Consider the following 19330-nt stretch of genomic DNA (forward strand, 5'->3'; position numbering starts at 1 on the left):
AACTACCACTTGACAGGCTTTTGTCTTGGTGCTTCATAGCAGAGTGCTAGATGCATGTGCCAGTCGCACACTGACATGGGTTTCGACAATGCCAGTTTTTTATTTTATTTTAGTGGGTATTATATGCCGGGCCCTTTCTGCCCTTCTATGCCATCCGAGCAAGCATGTAGCATAGCCTAGTAAGAACTAACCTGTATCAACAGCTCAGCAAATATGTCCAGTTATTAACCGAATGCATAAGGATAGATTAATATAATGTTATTGAAGAAAGTTAAAATATTTCATTAAGACAATCAAGCGCACATGTCTGTTTTAATATTCAACTAGTGTTTCAACGGAATTATGTGATGTTAAGTGTCATATACATGTTGATAGGTATTAACTAAACACACTTAATTATCAGTCCCCATACAATAAATAGCGGTTTGTCCAGTTTGAATGCACATCTTTTAAAATCTTGATTGTGTATGATGTTAAATCTATTAGAATAATACTTATGTTTTCCTTAAGTGTGCAAGCTCATTTTACAGTAATGCATAGCATTGACATTCAGAAATATGTCTCTGGTTCCATTGTGCCCGGGCACGAATATATAGGGTCTCTGAAAATCAGTCCGTTATTTTACCATAAACAATGCATCCAAAATACCAGACAGCTGTCAGGAAAGAGAGATGAAGAACAAAACCAGTCATTTGATAGTAATAGCAGACAAATACAACTCTCGTTAGCAAAGACGAGAGATATCACACGAGTTCAAGATTTCAGTCGCTAATGACTATGTTCTAACACAGCACATGATTTTAAAATACTGCAATTAAAGAGTAAATCGACAGCTGGAGGATGAATGCAGAGCGCTCGTATGAATTGCTGAACTGGTCAGCTCAGCACACCGGATTCACAGCCAAGGGCAGGCCTCTCTTTGGTTCATGCGGGGTTGTCCTGGTAACCATCTTGATGCAGTCGATAATAGGGCAGACACTGAGGCACAAAGTGCAGCCCGTGCAATTGTCAGTAATAGTCGGCAGGTGGGTCTCCGGATCAAACTCTATAGCCTGCAAACAGAAAGAAATGGCTTTGATGTCACTCTCGCAAAGGTCAAGAATTTCTCCATTTTAGATTTCACATCATTTGTGCCGCAGCGCTTTGCATTCTTTGGGCCATGCTGTACAGCCGCTATGGAAACAGTTCAGCTTCGGAATAACAGACCCAGCATGTTAGGACTATAATGTCTGACAAGATATTCTTATATGTCTGCCTTCAGAATACATTATTGAACAGCAACCATGTATTAGTGACAATCACATGCACACAATGACAGGAATATTCAGAGATTGTTGAATATATGTTCAAGATACAAGGAAGCATGAGTTTCCCCATATCTTCTGACCGTCACTCAGGGGCACCGAGGACCCTAGGAAGTGATTAATTTGCAGTTGAGAAACAGTACAAAGCTGATTGCACTCATTAAACATCGAAATCATCTAATAACATGCTCGTCTCATCAATATTGGTTGCTCAGAAGGTGTGCATTTATTAGATGGTGTATTAGTAAAAAAAAAAAAAAAATGTGTCATGTTATCAGTGTTACTATAAAAAAGACAACAAAAAAACAGTAAACAGAATTGCAGACCTGTAGCACTGGATGTTTTTTTGTACTAAGGGTGATTTGGTGACTTATTTTCCACCATCCCTTTCTATGCTGCTAAATGTTCTTCCCTGGCTATTTCTATACCATTTCTTTTCTAAGTTGTGCCTTTCAAGGGAACATCTCCTCAATTCAAGACAAGCCATATGGAGTTAGGGGCTTATTCTGGAGTCCAAACACTGTAAGAGGGTTTTAAGGAAAACGAAAGAAGCAGCATTTAGAGAGGGCGAATAAGTGCAGTTGTGGACTGGCTTTCTTTGTGAAGCACCTTTGTTAGCTATTGAATTTCCTGCAGAAGTCTGCTGTGATTGGTGGAAGTATGGCGGCATGGACAAAAAGGCACCTGCTTATTATGTGAGCGAAGCGCGGATAAGCGCAGTTGTGGGCCGGCTTGCTTTGAGGCAGCACCTCTGTAGTTTTTGAATTCCCTGCAGAAGTCTGCAGTGATTGGTGGACGTCTGGAGGCATGGACAAAAGGCCCCTGTTTATCGTGCAAGCCAAGTGCAGATAAGTGCAGTTGCAAACAGTTGAGCGGCAGTTGAAGGCGATGCAGGGCATTTCATATTCAAACAAGCTAATATTGTTTGGTAAGTGTTTCATAAAATCTCATCTACTAAATCACTGCATCTTTCATGTATTATTTAAGGAGCAGGGGAACTGTGATCCCGCTGCTATGGGGGATGCTCTGCCTGCTTCAGAAATTGAAAGTCTTTGTCTTCCGTATGATCAGCGCCCTACTATTTCCGCATCCCTCTTTCGAAGGGATGGAGCATCTCACGGCCTGGGAACAAATGGCCGCTCATCACCTGCTAGCACCCCTCTGGATTACACACTAACCTCCACCAACATTAAACATAGACTTTTTTCAGCGTGGATGGAGAACAAGTGAGGGAGATGCTCCCTCGGATTTCCCAATTGGCTCTCCTCTGTCGAGAGGAACTTTTACCAGGCCACCACTTATGCCAGCGGTGGGGCCTGTGGATATCACTCACTACGATTCTCCCATTAGCTATTGAATGTCTGGCGTCCAGAAAAGACATGGAGCAGGCCAACCCCAACTCATTATTGGTGACTCTTTAATTCTCTGGAGAACACTATGCTGAATGAATCAGCAGACTCCTCAATTCTCTCAATTTCGACTGAATACTCTCATCATCCAGCGAAGGATCTCAATACTCGTATGCTAAATACTTTAAACTTTGTACTGAACTCCTTAGTAAAAGTTTTGGAACTAATTACAGATAAAGTTAAAATCCACTCCTCCCAATTAACTGACAGTCAGGGTAAACTGGTCTCTTTGGCGGAACAAGCACATCCGTGTGAATAGGCCCCTGTAGGTGGCCTGGGTTCTCCGATTGTAGAAAATCTTCAATCCCCTCGTTGCGATACATCTTTGATTGAAGCAAATCATCACTGTGACACGCCTCCTTCCCAGGAATTCTTAGAGGAATTTGCAAAATTAGTTTCCATCATATGTATTGAGGACAATTCGGTCCTATTAGCTAGTCTAGTCCTCGCTCAACAATGTAAAGCAGGTGGGGGAAAATGTCAGAAGAAAGGAAATAATGAAGTTCCTGATTGCCAATTAAACCCCCTCCAAAATAAAATCGCAAAAACAAACTTAATCTCCTCTTTAAAATAACATTTAATGTATATGAAGCTGTGGACAGTGACGGCTCAGTATGGTCCAAGACATCCTCAGGAAGTAGACAACCCTGGGTTGCCCCAATTTTCCAGCCTTGCTCGCTCTCCCAGGGCAAGCATTGAGATCATCACAATAAAGAAGATCACCTGACGGAGTCGGTGGACTTCGGGCTGGATGAGGAGTGCTTAATTCAGACTGAGCAGGCGCTGATTAGTGTCTCCAAGGCATCTCAGACTGATTTTGAGTGGGAGGGTAATGGACACTTGCTTAGCTAAATGAATAACAAGTTACTCTTGGAAACACCGAAAGTGGCATGGCTGCTCATCAGGTTGAACAAATGGATATGCAAGCTCACAACTCGATTGGCCCTGACTAATCCACCAGTAAAGAAAGAACCTCTTTTGGTCTTTTTAAAAATAAGTCATGCTTTGTTAAGGACGCAATGTTCCCACTAAAAGACAATACATCTTTAAATCGTAGTACCATATTGTCTATAATCCATGATATTCCAAAGTTTAGAATTATAAATTCAAATGGCACTGAATTTAATTAAATGGCATCTTCAGAAATATCTTCCTTCTCGAGCTCTTCGCTCATCCACCTCCAACTCCCTCAGGGTCAGTCGGTTTTCCAAGCAACAAGTTGGTTGCTGATCTCTTTCTTCGGCTGGGGTCTCGCTCTGGAACAACCTCCCTGCCTCTCTGAAACTTGTGGAGAACCATCTCCAGTTCCAGAAGCACCTCAAGACCGTCTTCCTCTTTACTTCTGCTTTCTCTCTTCCTCTACACTGCTGAACTCCTATCTGAAACTGCACTGGTCACCTGGATACTCTCTGATCTCGGCCCAGGTGCCCTCCCTGCGTGTTGCACAGCTGCACTGCCCCCCTGGCAACCCTTGCACTCAGGTGATGTCTCTGTATCCCTACATCCCCCTACCAGCACTTGACACTTGATGTCTGCACTTACCCTTGCACTTGCCAGCTGGCCGTATTTTTATTTATTTATTTATTGATTTTTATTGATTTTTACTGTTGATCCCATGTACTGCACTACCCCCCTTCCATTTCCCCTCATACTTTTCCCCTGTCCCTTCCCCTGTACTTGCACAATCTCAATGTCACCTGGCCTAAGATCGCTGTCTTTGTCTTCCTTCTGTTCCCCCTCCCTTGCCTTGTCACGCCTTGAAACTCTTGTATAGTCGCGTTATAAATGCCATATCATATCATATCATTGCATTGGTAGACTTTTTCAATGACACAAGGATAGATGTTGTAACAGTTACATTCCGTTCCAGATTGGTTAGAGAATTCATTTTGTCTTCAATACATGATTTGAGGCAATGCGGTTTTGATCTTTACACTTTGAGGGAGAGGGCAGTGTTGCCCCAACCTACTGTAAGGAATGCTTCTTACCAAATGACTATTTTGTGCGCTACTGGGCATAATGCTATTAGAGCAGTTTCTCTCCCCACCCCTCGTTATCATAAGCTAGAGCACTGGTCTTGGTTTGTGGAGGCCATGGTTGGGCCAGGCACCAAGGATATGCCCAGGTGCCTGGGATTTTGGCATTCCCTCATGGATCACTAAGGGTTTTAATCATTTGTTAGTGAATACTAGGATTTGTGCCCATTTGAGTAAGCATGAACTAATTCTATTGCAGGAAACCTTTCTAAAGAGGGTGTAGTTATGGATGGGTTCCTTACCTTTATGCAAACAAAGAGGAGGAGCCCCAAGGGGGAGACCTAAGGGCGGCTTGCGGATGGCAGGCTGCTCAATCTGTGTATTTGAGGCTTCAATGTAGAATTCGGAACTTCAGGGAATACTTGCCGTTTAAATTATGACCGAAGAGAGTGGGACAAATAAATCAGTGATTAGCCTTTATTGTAATTACACAGAAGTGGAAAAGAGTCTTTGCTTGACAAATTGGCAGAAATCTTTTTGTCCTGGTTTGAGAAGGGTAATGTTGGTCATATTATCTTGGCCAGTGATTTTAATGCATATTGTGCAGGGAAATTAGGGAAAATGCCTCATGCTTCCGGCTTTGGCACAATTGTCAAGTGCCTCAAACCAGTAACCAGTCATTGCACAGAAGAATGTGGGTGAACATTTTTCAAAACTGTTATTAGTTTATTTCATATGAAGGTGCAGGCATGTTGGAGGAAGATCTTTATACTTGGCATATATGAGAAACCTGACTGTCTTCTCCCATCTACTGCCCTGGGATCCTCTATTCAGGTGGTCAGGAAAAGGCCATTCCAGGGGGTGGTCAAGCGACGGAGGATCACCTGTGTGAAAGGTCACGGTGGATTGGAAGGAGAATGCCCAAGGGTGACACATGGTATTCCCCCATCACACCTTAAAACATTCTCCCTCAGCTTTTATGGGATATTTCCAATCCCATTCCATCTCCCCCCATTTCCAAAAAGTAATGAGGGGTATCTGAGGGGCAGGTGGTGAGACCTTGACCTCAGCCTACAGATCCCAAGGATCAGTGCTCCAGCGCTGCGCTATCTGGGTGAATTTCGTAGCAGGAGAGAGAGAGAAACCCAGTGGTGTCCGTGTTGCTGGAACAGGAGCAGAGATTTCAAAGTGGAAAGAGGCATGAACAAAGAAAGCAAGGAAAACAAGGTGCGCGAGCGACTCAAAGATAGAGAAAGACAGAAGAGAGGGCGTGAGTGACCTGAAAGACAGATAGGGTGCATTTGAAAGATCTGGAAAGCAAAGAGAGGGTACACATGATCCGAAAGCAGAAGAGAGGGTGTGGGCGACCTGAATGACCGAAAGAGGTCATTTGAAAGCATTGGAAAGCAAAGAGAGGGTGTGAATGACCAGAAAACAGAAGAGAGGGTGCGAGTGACCCGAAAGTAAGAGAAGACGGTGCAAGGGTACATGGTCAAGCTAAAAGGGTGTTCCAGGGGGACAACAAAGCAGGATTAGTGTGCAAGAGGCACAGCAAAGAGAAAGAAGGTGCAGGAGTGCACTGCAAAGTGAAAAGAAAGGCGAAAGTGACACAAGAGGGAAAAAAGATTCAAAGCGTGAGGAGAGGGGTCAGAAGTCAGAGTGGTTTTGCAGGGGTGGAGAAAAAGCCTAGCGTTTTCACAAGTCTCTGACACTGCCCCATGGAAGGAACTGTGTGAACTTTTTTTCTCGACCAGAGGGGCCTACGCTTGGGGAAGGGAACCTTGAGAGGCCCAGAGAGACATTTTGAACCTTAGAAGGAGAGGCCTAGATTTGAGGACGGGAACCCTGAGAGGCCTGACTAGAACTGTGCCTTTTGCTTGGAACTTGAAGGAGTAAAGCTTGCCAAAGGGACCCCCAGGTGACCCAGAGACATTGTGAACTTTATATGCTGCAATATCCCTATGTGGAAGGTTCCATGGGCAACCCTTTCTGTGTTGAACTATCTTTTTGAAACTGGCAGAACTACACCTGATGGTAAGGCCAGCCAAATCCAGTCTTGGCTTACATTTCTTTTTGAGCCACCATTTTTCTTTAAGAAGACATCATATCACATTTTGTCTAAGAGTGAGGGCAAGCATGGGTTTTGACACAGACAGACTTTGGTTTTGGACTTATGGACATCAACAGCCCTTAGAAACATCAGTTGAGGGAAGAACCCCTTTAGAGGTAGGGTCATTTAGGCATTACACAACCAAAGAAAATCTGAAAACAAAGGTTTTCCAACTGTTACTTTTGAGTATGTGTCTCTCTTGATACCATGTCTGTTTCACACATAGTAAAAGATAATTCATCTCGGATTGATTTCATATCTACTTCTAAAAATATTTAGCATGATTTTGTACATTTTAAAATTGCCCCTTTTGATCAACATTGTCTCTGTGTTAAATTAAGGGATACTAAATCATTAAAGTCTACCATGGCTTTTTTTGGGGTCGAGGGCGCTAGAGGAAAAACAGATTTATAGTGTTGCCTAGTATTATTTGTGAGTACAATATTCATATTAGTGGTTTGATGGACCCATTAAGTGACCCTGCTGTATTACGACTTTGTACCCACCACACCCCCAATATTTCTAACCTTCATGAAGAATACCCTAATTTATCAAAAGTCTGCAGTATATGCCATGGTATTTAATAATGAAGTGCAAGAGTCAAAAAAGTCTCTTAGACAGATCTTGAGGTGGCTAAACAAGAGGTTCTTAGATGGAGATATCAAATCAGGTCTTCTAAGAAAGGCAAAAAAAACATAAAAATTCCATGAAGTCCCTCCGCCATCAGTTTTACCAGAATGAGGGGGAAACATGCTTGCATGTGTTACTATCAAATCCAATGTTAATTTTTGGAAAGTTGTGAACAGTGTGGGTAACTTTCAACCATTGACCCAGTCTGATCCGAACCCTGAAATGAGTTGGGTGGATCATTTTGAGAAATTGTACACAGGCTCGGGGATTAAGGAGACCAAACTCTCAGAGCTTGGGGATGTGCAATGGGCTCTTCTGTTTAGCTCAGAAGATATGGAACTGCTGATTAAAACGAGCAGTAAATCTAGTTATCCTGGCCTTAATAGGTTGTGTAATTTGGTTTTTAAAAGAAAGCCCAGCATTGTGGACAAAGCTATTATACAATCTTTTTGTAAGCTATTTTGCTCTTGAAGCAGAAGCCAGTGACTTGTAAATTATCTTATGTTGTTCCCATATACAAGAAGGGAAATCAGTGTGAGCCCCTGAATTATAGACCAATGGCTCTGCTTGAGGCATATTCAAAGATTTTTGCTTTCTTTATATGAAGGAGCTGCAGTCATGGACAACTCGTAATGAAATTCAGGAAATGTAAAGAGGTGGCCATTGGAGCAGGCATCAGTACCTCCCTGACAGGTTGTGTTATTGATCCAATTCAGAGACTGGCCTGGGAGAAAACGATGCCCGCTATTTTTGTCACCGCCATCAATTTGTCCCTCAGGGAATTTTATGTTCTCAGCTGGAACATTGGGGCTCCCAAACAATCTTTTAAATATCCTAATCTACCTGCATTCAGATTCCACTCTAAAATTTTGCCTTAATATGGATTGTGATTCTACCTGAGAAATTCCAAACTTCTGGGGTGTCTGCCAGTGGTGCATTTTTTTATTTCATATTTATTTGGCAGATTTGGGCTAAGCCCTGGAAGGAGTATCATTTATTCCTCCCAATATTAATGGCTATAAGATCTTGTGGATTTTGCATGTAGACGATATAGTATTGTTTGACTGTACACACATCAGGCTTCAACGTCTACTAAAGGCTTTTGAGGAATATTCTACTAGAAATGACTTACTTATTTATACTTATAAGACCAAACTATTGTCATTTTCGGCAGGATGAAAAAAGAAAATAGGCAGAATTGGTGGCCCAAAGGCAGTAATGTGTTGGTGATTGTAAATATTTAGTTTTTATAATGTATGCATATACCAGTACAATTGCTTTCCAAAACCATTTGAAAGTAAGAACTAAACAGCTGGCTTCCCAAAGGAAGAATTTTAATTGTAGATTTCGTAATTTGTCTTTGCTGCCTGTCTTAACATTTTAGGAGGCAAAGGTTTCACCACCAACTACTTATGGTCTGGAGATCCACCATACTCGTTTTGATTATTATTTTAATGTACTAAACGCTTATATTAATAACTGGGCTTCACTGTTGGAGACACGTGGCTTTGATTATAAGCTGGTGATCCAGAACCCTGCTGTTTGTGAAACCTATTCATGGCGGAATGACTGATGCTTAACTCAGGATGGTTTAGAACACTATAAAAGATTGCCTGATCTTTTAAGAGTGCATAAGAGGTTTGGAGCATGCTCTCCCTACCTGGTGCGATTTACATCAAGGACATTTGGTTTTCCATGATGCTGTTCAGGTGGAATCTGTTACCGATGAAGGAAAATTACTTCATATGCAAGAAAAATGATTTTAAAAGTACGATTTGTCACCATTGTGGGAGAGAAGTGGAAACCCTTAAACATATAATTCGCATGTGTGACTCACTGGAGAGGCAACGCATGATTTGTTTGGTAGCTACATTAAAGGTTGACTTCTCTATCTTTGGGACATTTTATGGACTCAACTGCATAAATCTACTTCTTGGTCGTAACGGAAAGCTTTGTAATTAATTTTTGCTTAGAACAAAAGTGACAGAATTTTAATTGAATTAATTAATGTAATTGGTGTTATGGTTATGATCTTTTTAGGAATCTTTTCTATGATAATGTTTGTATTAAGGAATTTTGGGAGTGTATTTATGTAATTGCATTTATTGTACTTACAGTGTTTATTGATGTATTGTGTGTTTTAATGGATTACCTTTTTTTCTTTTTTCTTCTATTAAAGTTCATTTTTTGTAAACTAAATCCACAATAAAGAAAGAAAATAGAGAGCGCTGTAGAAGGTTATGCTGCAGGTATCTTGGAATTAAGATTGTAATGCACTAAGTCCAGCAGGGCTGGAGTGTCCATGTTTCCCAGTAATATGCTGGAGCAACCGAGCATAGACAGGGACCCCAAACGAAACCAGGAGAAACATTAAAAAAAATAATGGGTTCAAATGGTGCTCATTAGAACACACTTCCGGTGAGAAATTGGTAAAAAGCCGCAGAGTGTGCAATCGGGTTGTAGGGAAACACATGATAAATGTCCATACTAGTCACCAACAGTGGACAGCAGCATTTTGTAACACATTTTCAGGATGCCTTTGCCCACAATATATGCAAGTATAGAAAACATGTAATTACTGGCTGTGCCCATAAATGTTCATGCACGCTACACCAGTATGTGCCAATAGTACCACATAAGAGCATACTTCTACTGCCTTTGCCAGTACTAAAAGCCATATCACAGTAGTAACACGTCCAAAATAGTTGCACCCACATAGGGTAGTGTGGCCATGGAAGAATACTCATAATGTTGGCTTTATCTTTAATGCCAGCAAAAAATGCCATGCCCCAACAAAGAAAATACACCCAGGCTAGCTTTGCCAGTTTAAGCCAGTCTAGTAACAAGCTGCTATTTCAGAAGAGCAAAACATGTCCGTGCTGTTGCTGCACAACCCCCAACCCCCACACACGAACACTGCATCTTCAAGATCAGAGGCGTTGCTAGGTTTGTAAAAGATCCGGGGCTAGAGCCCATTGCAAGTTTGGACGTCACTTAACTACATGGTATCAAAACGATCGTGAACGCAGGAGCTGTCCGTTGGAATGTGTTCTGTGATCCCAGTTCCATTGCAGCCTGGGCCACAACCATAACTTGCACAAACACCCACAGACTACATGCACCCTTGCACTCCACAGAGGCATTCACTCTGCATATATGCTGCACATACATCCACCCAATGCACATATATCCACCACTGGCCACACCCATTACTTGCACGCACACACTTTACTCGCTCTCTCACACTTCAAATATCATCCACACACTCCATAGACACATACTGTAAATATACTGCACATACACCCACCTACTGAGCTTATAATATATCCACACACTACACTCTACCCACACCAATAACATATACCCTCACACTACGTGCATCCTCGCACTCCACAGAGGCATTCACTCTGCATATATGCTGCACATACATCCACCCAATGCACATATATCCACCACTGGCCACACCCATTACTTGCACGCACACACTCTACTCGCTCTCTCACACTTCAAATATCATCCACACACTCCATAGACACATACTGTAAATATACTGCACATACACCCACCTACTGAGCTTATAATATATCCACACACTACACTCTACCCACACCAATAACATATACCCTCACACTACGTGCATCCTCGCACTCCACAGAGGCATTCACTCTGCATATATGCTGCACATACATCCACCCAACGCACATATATCCACCACTGGCCACACCCATTACTTGCACGCACACACTCTACTCGCTCTCTCACACTTCAAATATCATCCACACACTCCATAGACACATACTGTAAATATACTGCACATACACCCACCTACTGAGCTTATAATATATCCACACACTACACTCTACCCACACCAATAACATATACCCTCACACTACGTGCACCCTCGCACTCCACAGAGGCATTCACTCTGCATATATGCTGCACATACATCCACCCAATGCACATATATCCACCACTGGCCACACCCATTACTTGCACTCACACACTCTACTCGCTCTCTCACACTTCAAATATCATCCACACACTCCATAGACACATACTGTAAATATACTGCACATACACCCACCTACTGAGCGTATAATATATCCACACACTACACTCTACCCACACCAATAACATATACCCTCACACTACGTGCATCCTCGCACTCCACAGAGGCATTCACTCTGCATATATGCTGCACATACATCCACCCAATGCACATATATCCACCACTGGCCACACCCATTACTTGCACGCACACACTCTACTCGCTCTCTCACACTTCAAATATCATCCACACACTCCATAGACACATACTGTAAATATACTGCACATACACCCACCTACTGAGCTTATAATATATCCACACACTACAATCTACCCACACCAATAACATATACCCTCACACTACGTGCATCCTCGCACTCCACAGAGGCATTCACTCTGCATATATGCTGCACATACATCCACTCAATGCACATATATCCACCACTGGCCACACCCATTACTTGCACGCACACACTCTACTCGCTCTCTCACACTTCAAATATCATCCACACACTCCATAGACACATACTGTAAATATACTGCACATACACCCACCTACTGAGCTTATAATATATCCACACACTACACTCTACCCACACCAATAACATATACCCTCAAACTACGTGCATCCTCGCACTCCACAGACGCATTCACTCTGCACGTATACTGCAACATACACGCATCTACCCACTGCACATATAGACACACACTGGCCACAGATATAAGCTGTGCCCATACACTACACACGCACCCTCACGCTTCACATGCATCCACATAGCGGGCTTTAAGTGAGATTAAAAAAATTGAGGGTGGGGGGGCTAACCAGTCATGGGACATGACCTGAGAAGTGTACGTTTTGTGAACCCCAGGCATCTGCAGGACCCTTAGAAGATGTGGGACCAATGAATATAAAGGAAGGGTCTAAGAGACGTGGTCGATTGTTCATAACCCATTAGTCTGATTCTTATCCAAACGACCTCTAGCCATCACCTTAAAGGATTCAACTTTAGGACGGTTACTTTCTACAATGCCTGCTTATTTCTGACGGCGATCCCGCCCCATAAATTACTCCATGTTTAAAAGGGTGGCAGACAGACCGTCCTTCACAATTCAACATCAGAGGTGAATGATTATTGCAGTGGGGCTTCTACTGCTCAAATTAACATGTTATTGTTTCTGACCTTGCAGCGCCTCTATTCTGACCTTGCAGGCAGCCTGCTCTTGCAACACTGGGACTGCAGACTCTGCTCTGCTGATGCGCCTCTATTCTGACCTTGCAGGCAGCCTGCTCTTGCAACACTGGGACTGCAGACTCTGCTTTGCTGATGCGCCTCTATTCTGACTTGTTCCAGCACTTGGCCTGCAGAGTCTGCTCTTCTGGTGCACCTCTACTTTCTGTCCCTGCACACAGTCTGCTGTTCCAGCACTCCCAGAGGTTGGCCTGCACAGCCCCTTGGCCCGCAGCATCAGTGAACCTATGCCCCATAGGTGGTATTTCCTCCCCCTGATTAGATTAAAAACAATCAACACTGGGCAGCGACACTTTGGCAATGAGGGAACCTGTTTCTTGTGAAATTTTCTTGCTCATTCCCGGTGGATCACGGGGAGGCATGCAGGTGCTCAGTCATGGGGTGTAGAAAGGGGAGATTGCTATGTCCTCTAATGATACAGCAAGAGGCGCTTGATTTTCCTGGGACACTCTCTCTGGGAGAGGGGTAGTGGGAAGTGCTCATCTCTTGCCGCCCAGTGGGAAAAGTTATGTACACATTACGTAGTCCGGGTGGTTATTCTAAAAAGGACTGAGTATTGACTTCAGGAACACTCGGGGTTGAACTCTAACATTTCATTACATAATACAACCTCTCGTGCACACAGCTTATCTCAAACACACTACACACACAGAGCGAGAGAGAATTTCACTCTGTGGTATTTCCCCAAAACAGCAGAAAGATCTGCCTACAGAAGCACACATCAGCGAGCAACTTGCACCGTTTCTCTTTATGCAGAAACACACATCACTGAAAACATTGCACCATTTCTTCTTCTGTACAAAGACATAGCACTGTGCATCTAGCATCATTTCTCATTCTGCACAAGCACACAATACCGAACACCTAGCACAATGCTGCCTTGTGTACAAGCACATAGCACAATTTCTCCATCTGCACACAACACCTAGCACCATTTCTCCTTCTGGAGAAGCAAACATCAGTGAACACATCGCATCATTTCTCCATCTGCACAAGCATACAGCACTGAGCACCGGACACAATTTCTGCTTCTGTACAAAGACATAGCACTGTGCATCTAGCATAATTTATCATTCTGCATAAGCACACTATATCGAGCAGCGAGCACCTAGCACAATTCTGCCTGTGTACAAGCACACAGCACTGAACACATAGCACCATTTCTCCATCTGCACAAGCACATCACTGAAAACCCAACACCATTTTTTCTTCTGTACAAGCTCACAAAACCTAGCACCATTTCTCCTTGTGGAGAAACAAACACAAGTGAACACGTTGCAACATTTCTTCATCTGCACAAGAACACAGCACTGATCACCTGGCATCATTTCTCCATCTGAACAAAGACATGGCACTGGGCATCTAGCATCATTTCTCATTCTGCACAAGCACACAACACCGAGCACCTAGCACAATTTTCCCTTCTGTACTTTCACACAGCACAAAGCACCTGACATTTTTTTTCTCCTTCTGCACAAGCACACAAAACTAAGCATGTAGCACCATTGTGTCTTCTGTAAACGCACGCAGCACTGAACACCTAGCACCATTTTTCCTTCTGTACAAGCACACAGCACTGAGCACCTAACATTTTGTTTTTCACCTTCTGTACAAGCACACAGCACTGAGCGCCTAGCACCATTTCTCACAATCACTCTGTGAAAGAAGACAGCCAGTGCCTCTTTGCTGGATTTCTGTAGGGGCCATCGTGAAGTTACACCTCGTTTGTTAGAAGATAGTAAAAGGCAAGCATTTAAACATGATTTACGCACTTCCATGTATTGCAAGATGGCAGACGCTTTCTGTGCACCAATGCTATTTCTACACCACACTGTTATATCTCCGAGCGTCAGCTGTACTGCAAAGGTGCCATAGATGCCAGATAGAGCATGGCATGAAAGTCGCCATAAACTAGTACTGGATCTTTAGCCAACCAAACCCGTTTGAATTCTGGAATTTGAGTTTCACATTCAAAACAGAACTGTCTGATGCTGACCCTCGAGGCATGGGCCATGTGGCAGCTTTGCCCTGTTACTCATCACATTTGTGAAATGGAGTTCGTGATTTTTGTTTCACTCTATCTTGAATGTCACTATGGGTAACATTCCTTTTGCATTTTACACAGAACTGTGTGCACCAGCACCTTTCACAATCCAAGAGGGGCACAGTCGCTTTGCTGGAGCTCTGCAGGGGCTTTGTGACATTACACTTTGCTTGAAACAAGAAAGTAAAAGACAGACATGCATTATAACATCACCCCGAATGCTGAGGGAGCGCTTGACATTCTCTTTTAAAAGTTCTATGCAAATGGCTGTCAGAGTGCTTCGAAGCAATACCTACCAATGGCAATTACACGCTTTGCGAATTCCTCATAACGTACATGACACTCAAAAATGTGTGGCAAGTGGTGCATGGTTCTACATTTTATTATCATTCTGGTGACTGGTTTTATTTATATTTGTCACCCAATCAGCCAAGGACTTGCGTTCCACGGTTATCAATCTGTAAAAAATCAACTTTTAAAACAACGTTGCACTCGGATCAAATTCCAAATGTAGGCCTTGCAATTGGATATATTACCTACCTTACCAAGGTGCGCATGTCATGGGGCCCAGCCTGGCGGGCGGCGGCTCTTAAATTCTTCACAGAGAGGCTGGTTGGGAAGGGTAGGTGACAGCCGGGGTCAGGTCAAACAGAGGGGGCTGGCAGCTCAAGCTCTGAGCAGAGAGCACCACTGTCTGCAGGCACGGTGGCGTCTTTCACACTTGCTTCTGCGCAGAGGGAGAGACTCTCAGGGTACGTGACGTGCGTTTGGGCCTGGGCGGTGGCTCGGCTCCCCATGCGCAAGCGCAGCCTGTGGAAAGTCAGCATCAGCAGCACGAGTAAATGCAGGCTGGCAGCCCAGGAGGCAGCGATATTCGTGTGTGTTTTGGATTCTCAAATCTAACGAACGTTGCTGCCTCCTGGCCTGCATCTACCCATGCCGTCACTGCCGTGTGATGACAGGCATCATGTTCGGGGCTAGCCTTTGGTTGTAGCCCCGTGATCTTCATCCGGGGCTACAAGCGAAGGATCCGGGGCTATAGCCCCTCTAGACCCCCCCTAGCGACGCCCCTGACATGCACCCTTGCACTCCACAGAGGCATTCACTCTGCATATATGCTGCACATACATCCACCCAATGCACATATATCCACCACTGGCCACACCCATTACTTGCACGCACACACTTTACTCGCTCTCTCACACTTCAAATATCATCCACACACTCCATAGACACATACTGTAAATATACTGCACATACACCCACCTACTGAGCTTATAATATATCCACACACTACACTCTACCCACAACAATACCATATACCCTCACACTACGTGCATCCTCGCACTCCACAGAGGCATTCACTCTGCATATATGCTGCACATACATCCACCCAATGCACATATATCCACCACTGGCCACACCCATTACTTGCACGCACACACTCTACTCGCTCTCTCACACTTCAAATATCATCCACACACTCCATAGACACATACTGTAAATATACTGCACATACACCCACCTACTGAGCTTATAATATATCCACACACTACACTCTACCCACACCAATAACATATACCCTCACACTACGTGCATCCTCGCACTCCACAGAGGCATTCACTCTGCATATATGCTGAACATACATCCACCCAATGCACATATATCCACCACTGGCCACACCCATTACTTGCACGCACACACTCTACTCGCTCTCTCACACTTCAAATATCATCCACACACTCCATAGACACATACTGTAAATATACTGCACATACACCCACCTACTGAGCTTATAATATATCCACACACTACACTCTACCAACACCAATAACATATACCCTCACACTACGTGCATCCTCGCACTCCACAGAGGCATTCACTCTGCATATATGCTGCACATACATCCACCCAATGCACATATATCCACCACTGGCCACACCCATTACTTGCACGCACACACTCTACTCGCTCTCTCACACTTCAAATATCATCCACACACTCCATAGACACATACTGTAAATATACTGCACATACACCCACTTACTGAGCTTATAATATATCCACACACTACACTCTACCCACACCAATAACATATACCCTCACACTACGTGCATCCTCGCACTCCACAGAGGCATTCATTCTGCATATATGCTGCACATACATCCACCCAATGCACATATATCCACCACTGGCCACACCCATTACTTGCACGCACACACTCTACTCGCTCTCTCACACTTCAAATATCATCCACACACTCCATAGACACATACTGTAAATATACTGCACATACACCCACCTACTGAGCTTATAATATATCCACACACTACACTCTACCCACACCAATAACATATACCCTCACACTACGTGCATCCTCGCACTCCACAGAGGCATTCACTCTGCATATATGCTGCACATACATCCACCCAATGCACATATATCCACCACTGGCCACACCCATTACTTGCACGCACACACTCTACTCACTCTCTCACACTTCAAATATCATCCACACACTCCATAGACACATACTGTAAATATACTGCACATACACCCACCTACTGAGCTTATAATATATCCACACACTACACTCTACCCACACCAATAACATATACCCTCACACTACGTGCATCCTCGCACTCCACAGACGCATTCACTCTGCACGTATACTGCAACATACACGCATCTACCCACTGCACATATAGACACACACTGGCCACAGATATAAGCTGTGCCCATACACTACACATGCACCCTCACGCTTCACATGCATCCACATAGCGGGCTTTAAGTGAGATTAAAAAAATTGAGGGTGGGGGGCCTAACCAGTCATGGGACATGACCTGAGAAGTGTAAGTTTTGTGAACCCCAGGCATCTGCAGGACCCTTAGAAGATGTGGGACCAATGAATATAAAGGAAGGGTCTAAGAGACGTGGTCGATTGTTCATAACCCATTAGTCTGATTCTTATCCAAACGACCTCTAGCCATCACCTTAAAGGATTCAACTTTAGGACAGTTACTTTCTACAATGCCTGCTTATTTCTGACGGCGATCCCGCCCCATAAATTACTCCATGTTTAAAAGGGTGGCAGACAGACCGTCCTTCACAATTCGACATCAGAGGTGAATGATTATTGCAGTGGGGCTTCTACTGCTCAAATTAACATGTTATTGTTTCTGACCTTGCAGCGCCTCTATTCTGACCTTGCAGGCAGCCTGCTCTTGCAACACTGGGACTGCAGACTCTGCTTTGCTGATGCGCCTCTATTCTGACCTTGCAGGCAGCCTGCTCTTGCAACACTGGGACTGCAGACTCTGCTCTGCTGATGCGCCTCTATTCTGACTTGTTCCAGCACTTGGCCTGCGGAGTCTGCTCTTCTGGTTCACCTCTACTTTCTGTCCCTGCACACAGCCTACTGTTCCAGCACTCCCAGAGGTTGGCCTGCACAGCCCCTTGGCATGCAGCATCAGTGAACCTATGCCCCATAGGTGGTATTTCCTCCCCCTGATTAGATTAAAAACAATCAACACTGGGCAGTGACACTTTGGCAATGAGGGAACCTGTTTCTTGTGAAATTTTCTTGCTCATTCCCGGTGGATCACGGGGAGGCATGCAGGTGCTCAGTCATGGGGTGTAGAAAGGGGAGATTGCTATGTCCTCTAATGATACAGCAAGAGGCGCTTGATTTTCCTGGGACACTCTCTCTGGGAGAGGGGTAGTGGGAAGTGCTCATCTCTTGCCGCCCAGTGGGAAAAGTTATGTACACATTACGTAGTCCGGGTGGTTATTCTAAAAAGGACTGAGTATTGACTTCAGGAACACTCGGGGTTGAACTCTAACATTTCATTACATAATACAACCTCTCGTGCACACAGCTTATCTCAAACACACTACACACACAGAGCGAGAGAGAATTTCACTCTGTGGTATTTCCCCAAAACAGCAGAAAGATCTGCCTACAGAAGCACACATCAGCGAGCAACTTGCACCGTTTCTCTTTATGCAGAAACACACATCACTGAAAACATTGCACCATTTCTTCTTCTGTACAAAGACATAGCACTGTGCATCTAGCATCATTTCTCATTCTGCACAAGCACACAATACCGAACACCTAGCACAATGCTGCCTTGTGTACAAGCACATAGCACAATTTTTCCATCTGCACACAACACCTAGCACTATTTCTCCTTCTGGAGAAGCAAACATCAGTGAACACATCGCATCATTTCTCCATCTGCACAAGCATACAGCACTGAGCACCGGACACAATTTCTGCTTCTGTACAAAGACATAGCACTGTGCATCTAGCATAATTTATCATTCTGCATAAGCACACTATATCGAGCAGCGAGCACCTAGCACAATTCTGCCTGTGTACAAGCACACAGCACTGAACACATAGCACCATTTCTCCATCTGCACAAGCACATCACTGAAAACCCAACACCATTTTTTCTTCTGTACAAGCTCACAAAACCTAGCACCATTTCTCCTTGTGGAGAAACAAACACAAGTGAACACGTCGCAACATTTCTTCATCTGCACAAGAAC

The 19330-nt window shown here is 44.0% G+C and overlaps 1 protein-coding gene across 1 annotated transcript in view; it reads right to left on the reverse strand.

Annotated features, from left to right (window-relative positions):
* Positions 1-295: 295 nt before the first annotated feature.
* Positions 296-19330, reverse strand: part of DPYD (dihydropyrimidine dehydrogenase) — a 3651715-nt gene continuing 3632680 nt past the window's right edge. The window contains exon 23 of the mRNA XM_069641531.1: positions 296-1052. Within this exon, the coding sequence (XP_069497632.1) occupies positions 882-1052 (171 nt within the window). The 3' untranslated portion in view covers positions 296-881. The remainder of the gene's footprint in view (positions 1053-19330) is intronic.

The sequence above is a fragment of the Ambystoma mexicanum genome, chromosome 1q (genome assembly GCF_040938575.1).
Source record: "Ambystoma mexicanum isolate Mex_15411 chromosome 1q, UKY_AmexF1_1, whole genome shotgun sequence".
Classification (NCBI taxonomy): Eukaryota; Metazoa; Chordata; class Amphibia; order Caudata; family Ambystomatidae; genus Ambystoma; species Ambystoma mexicanum.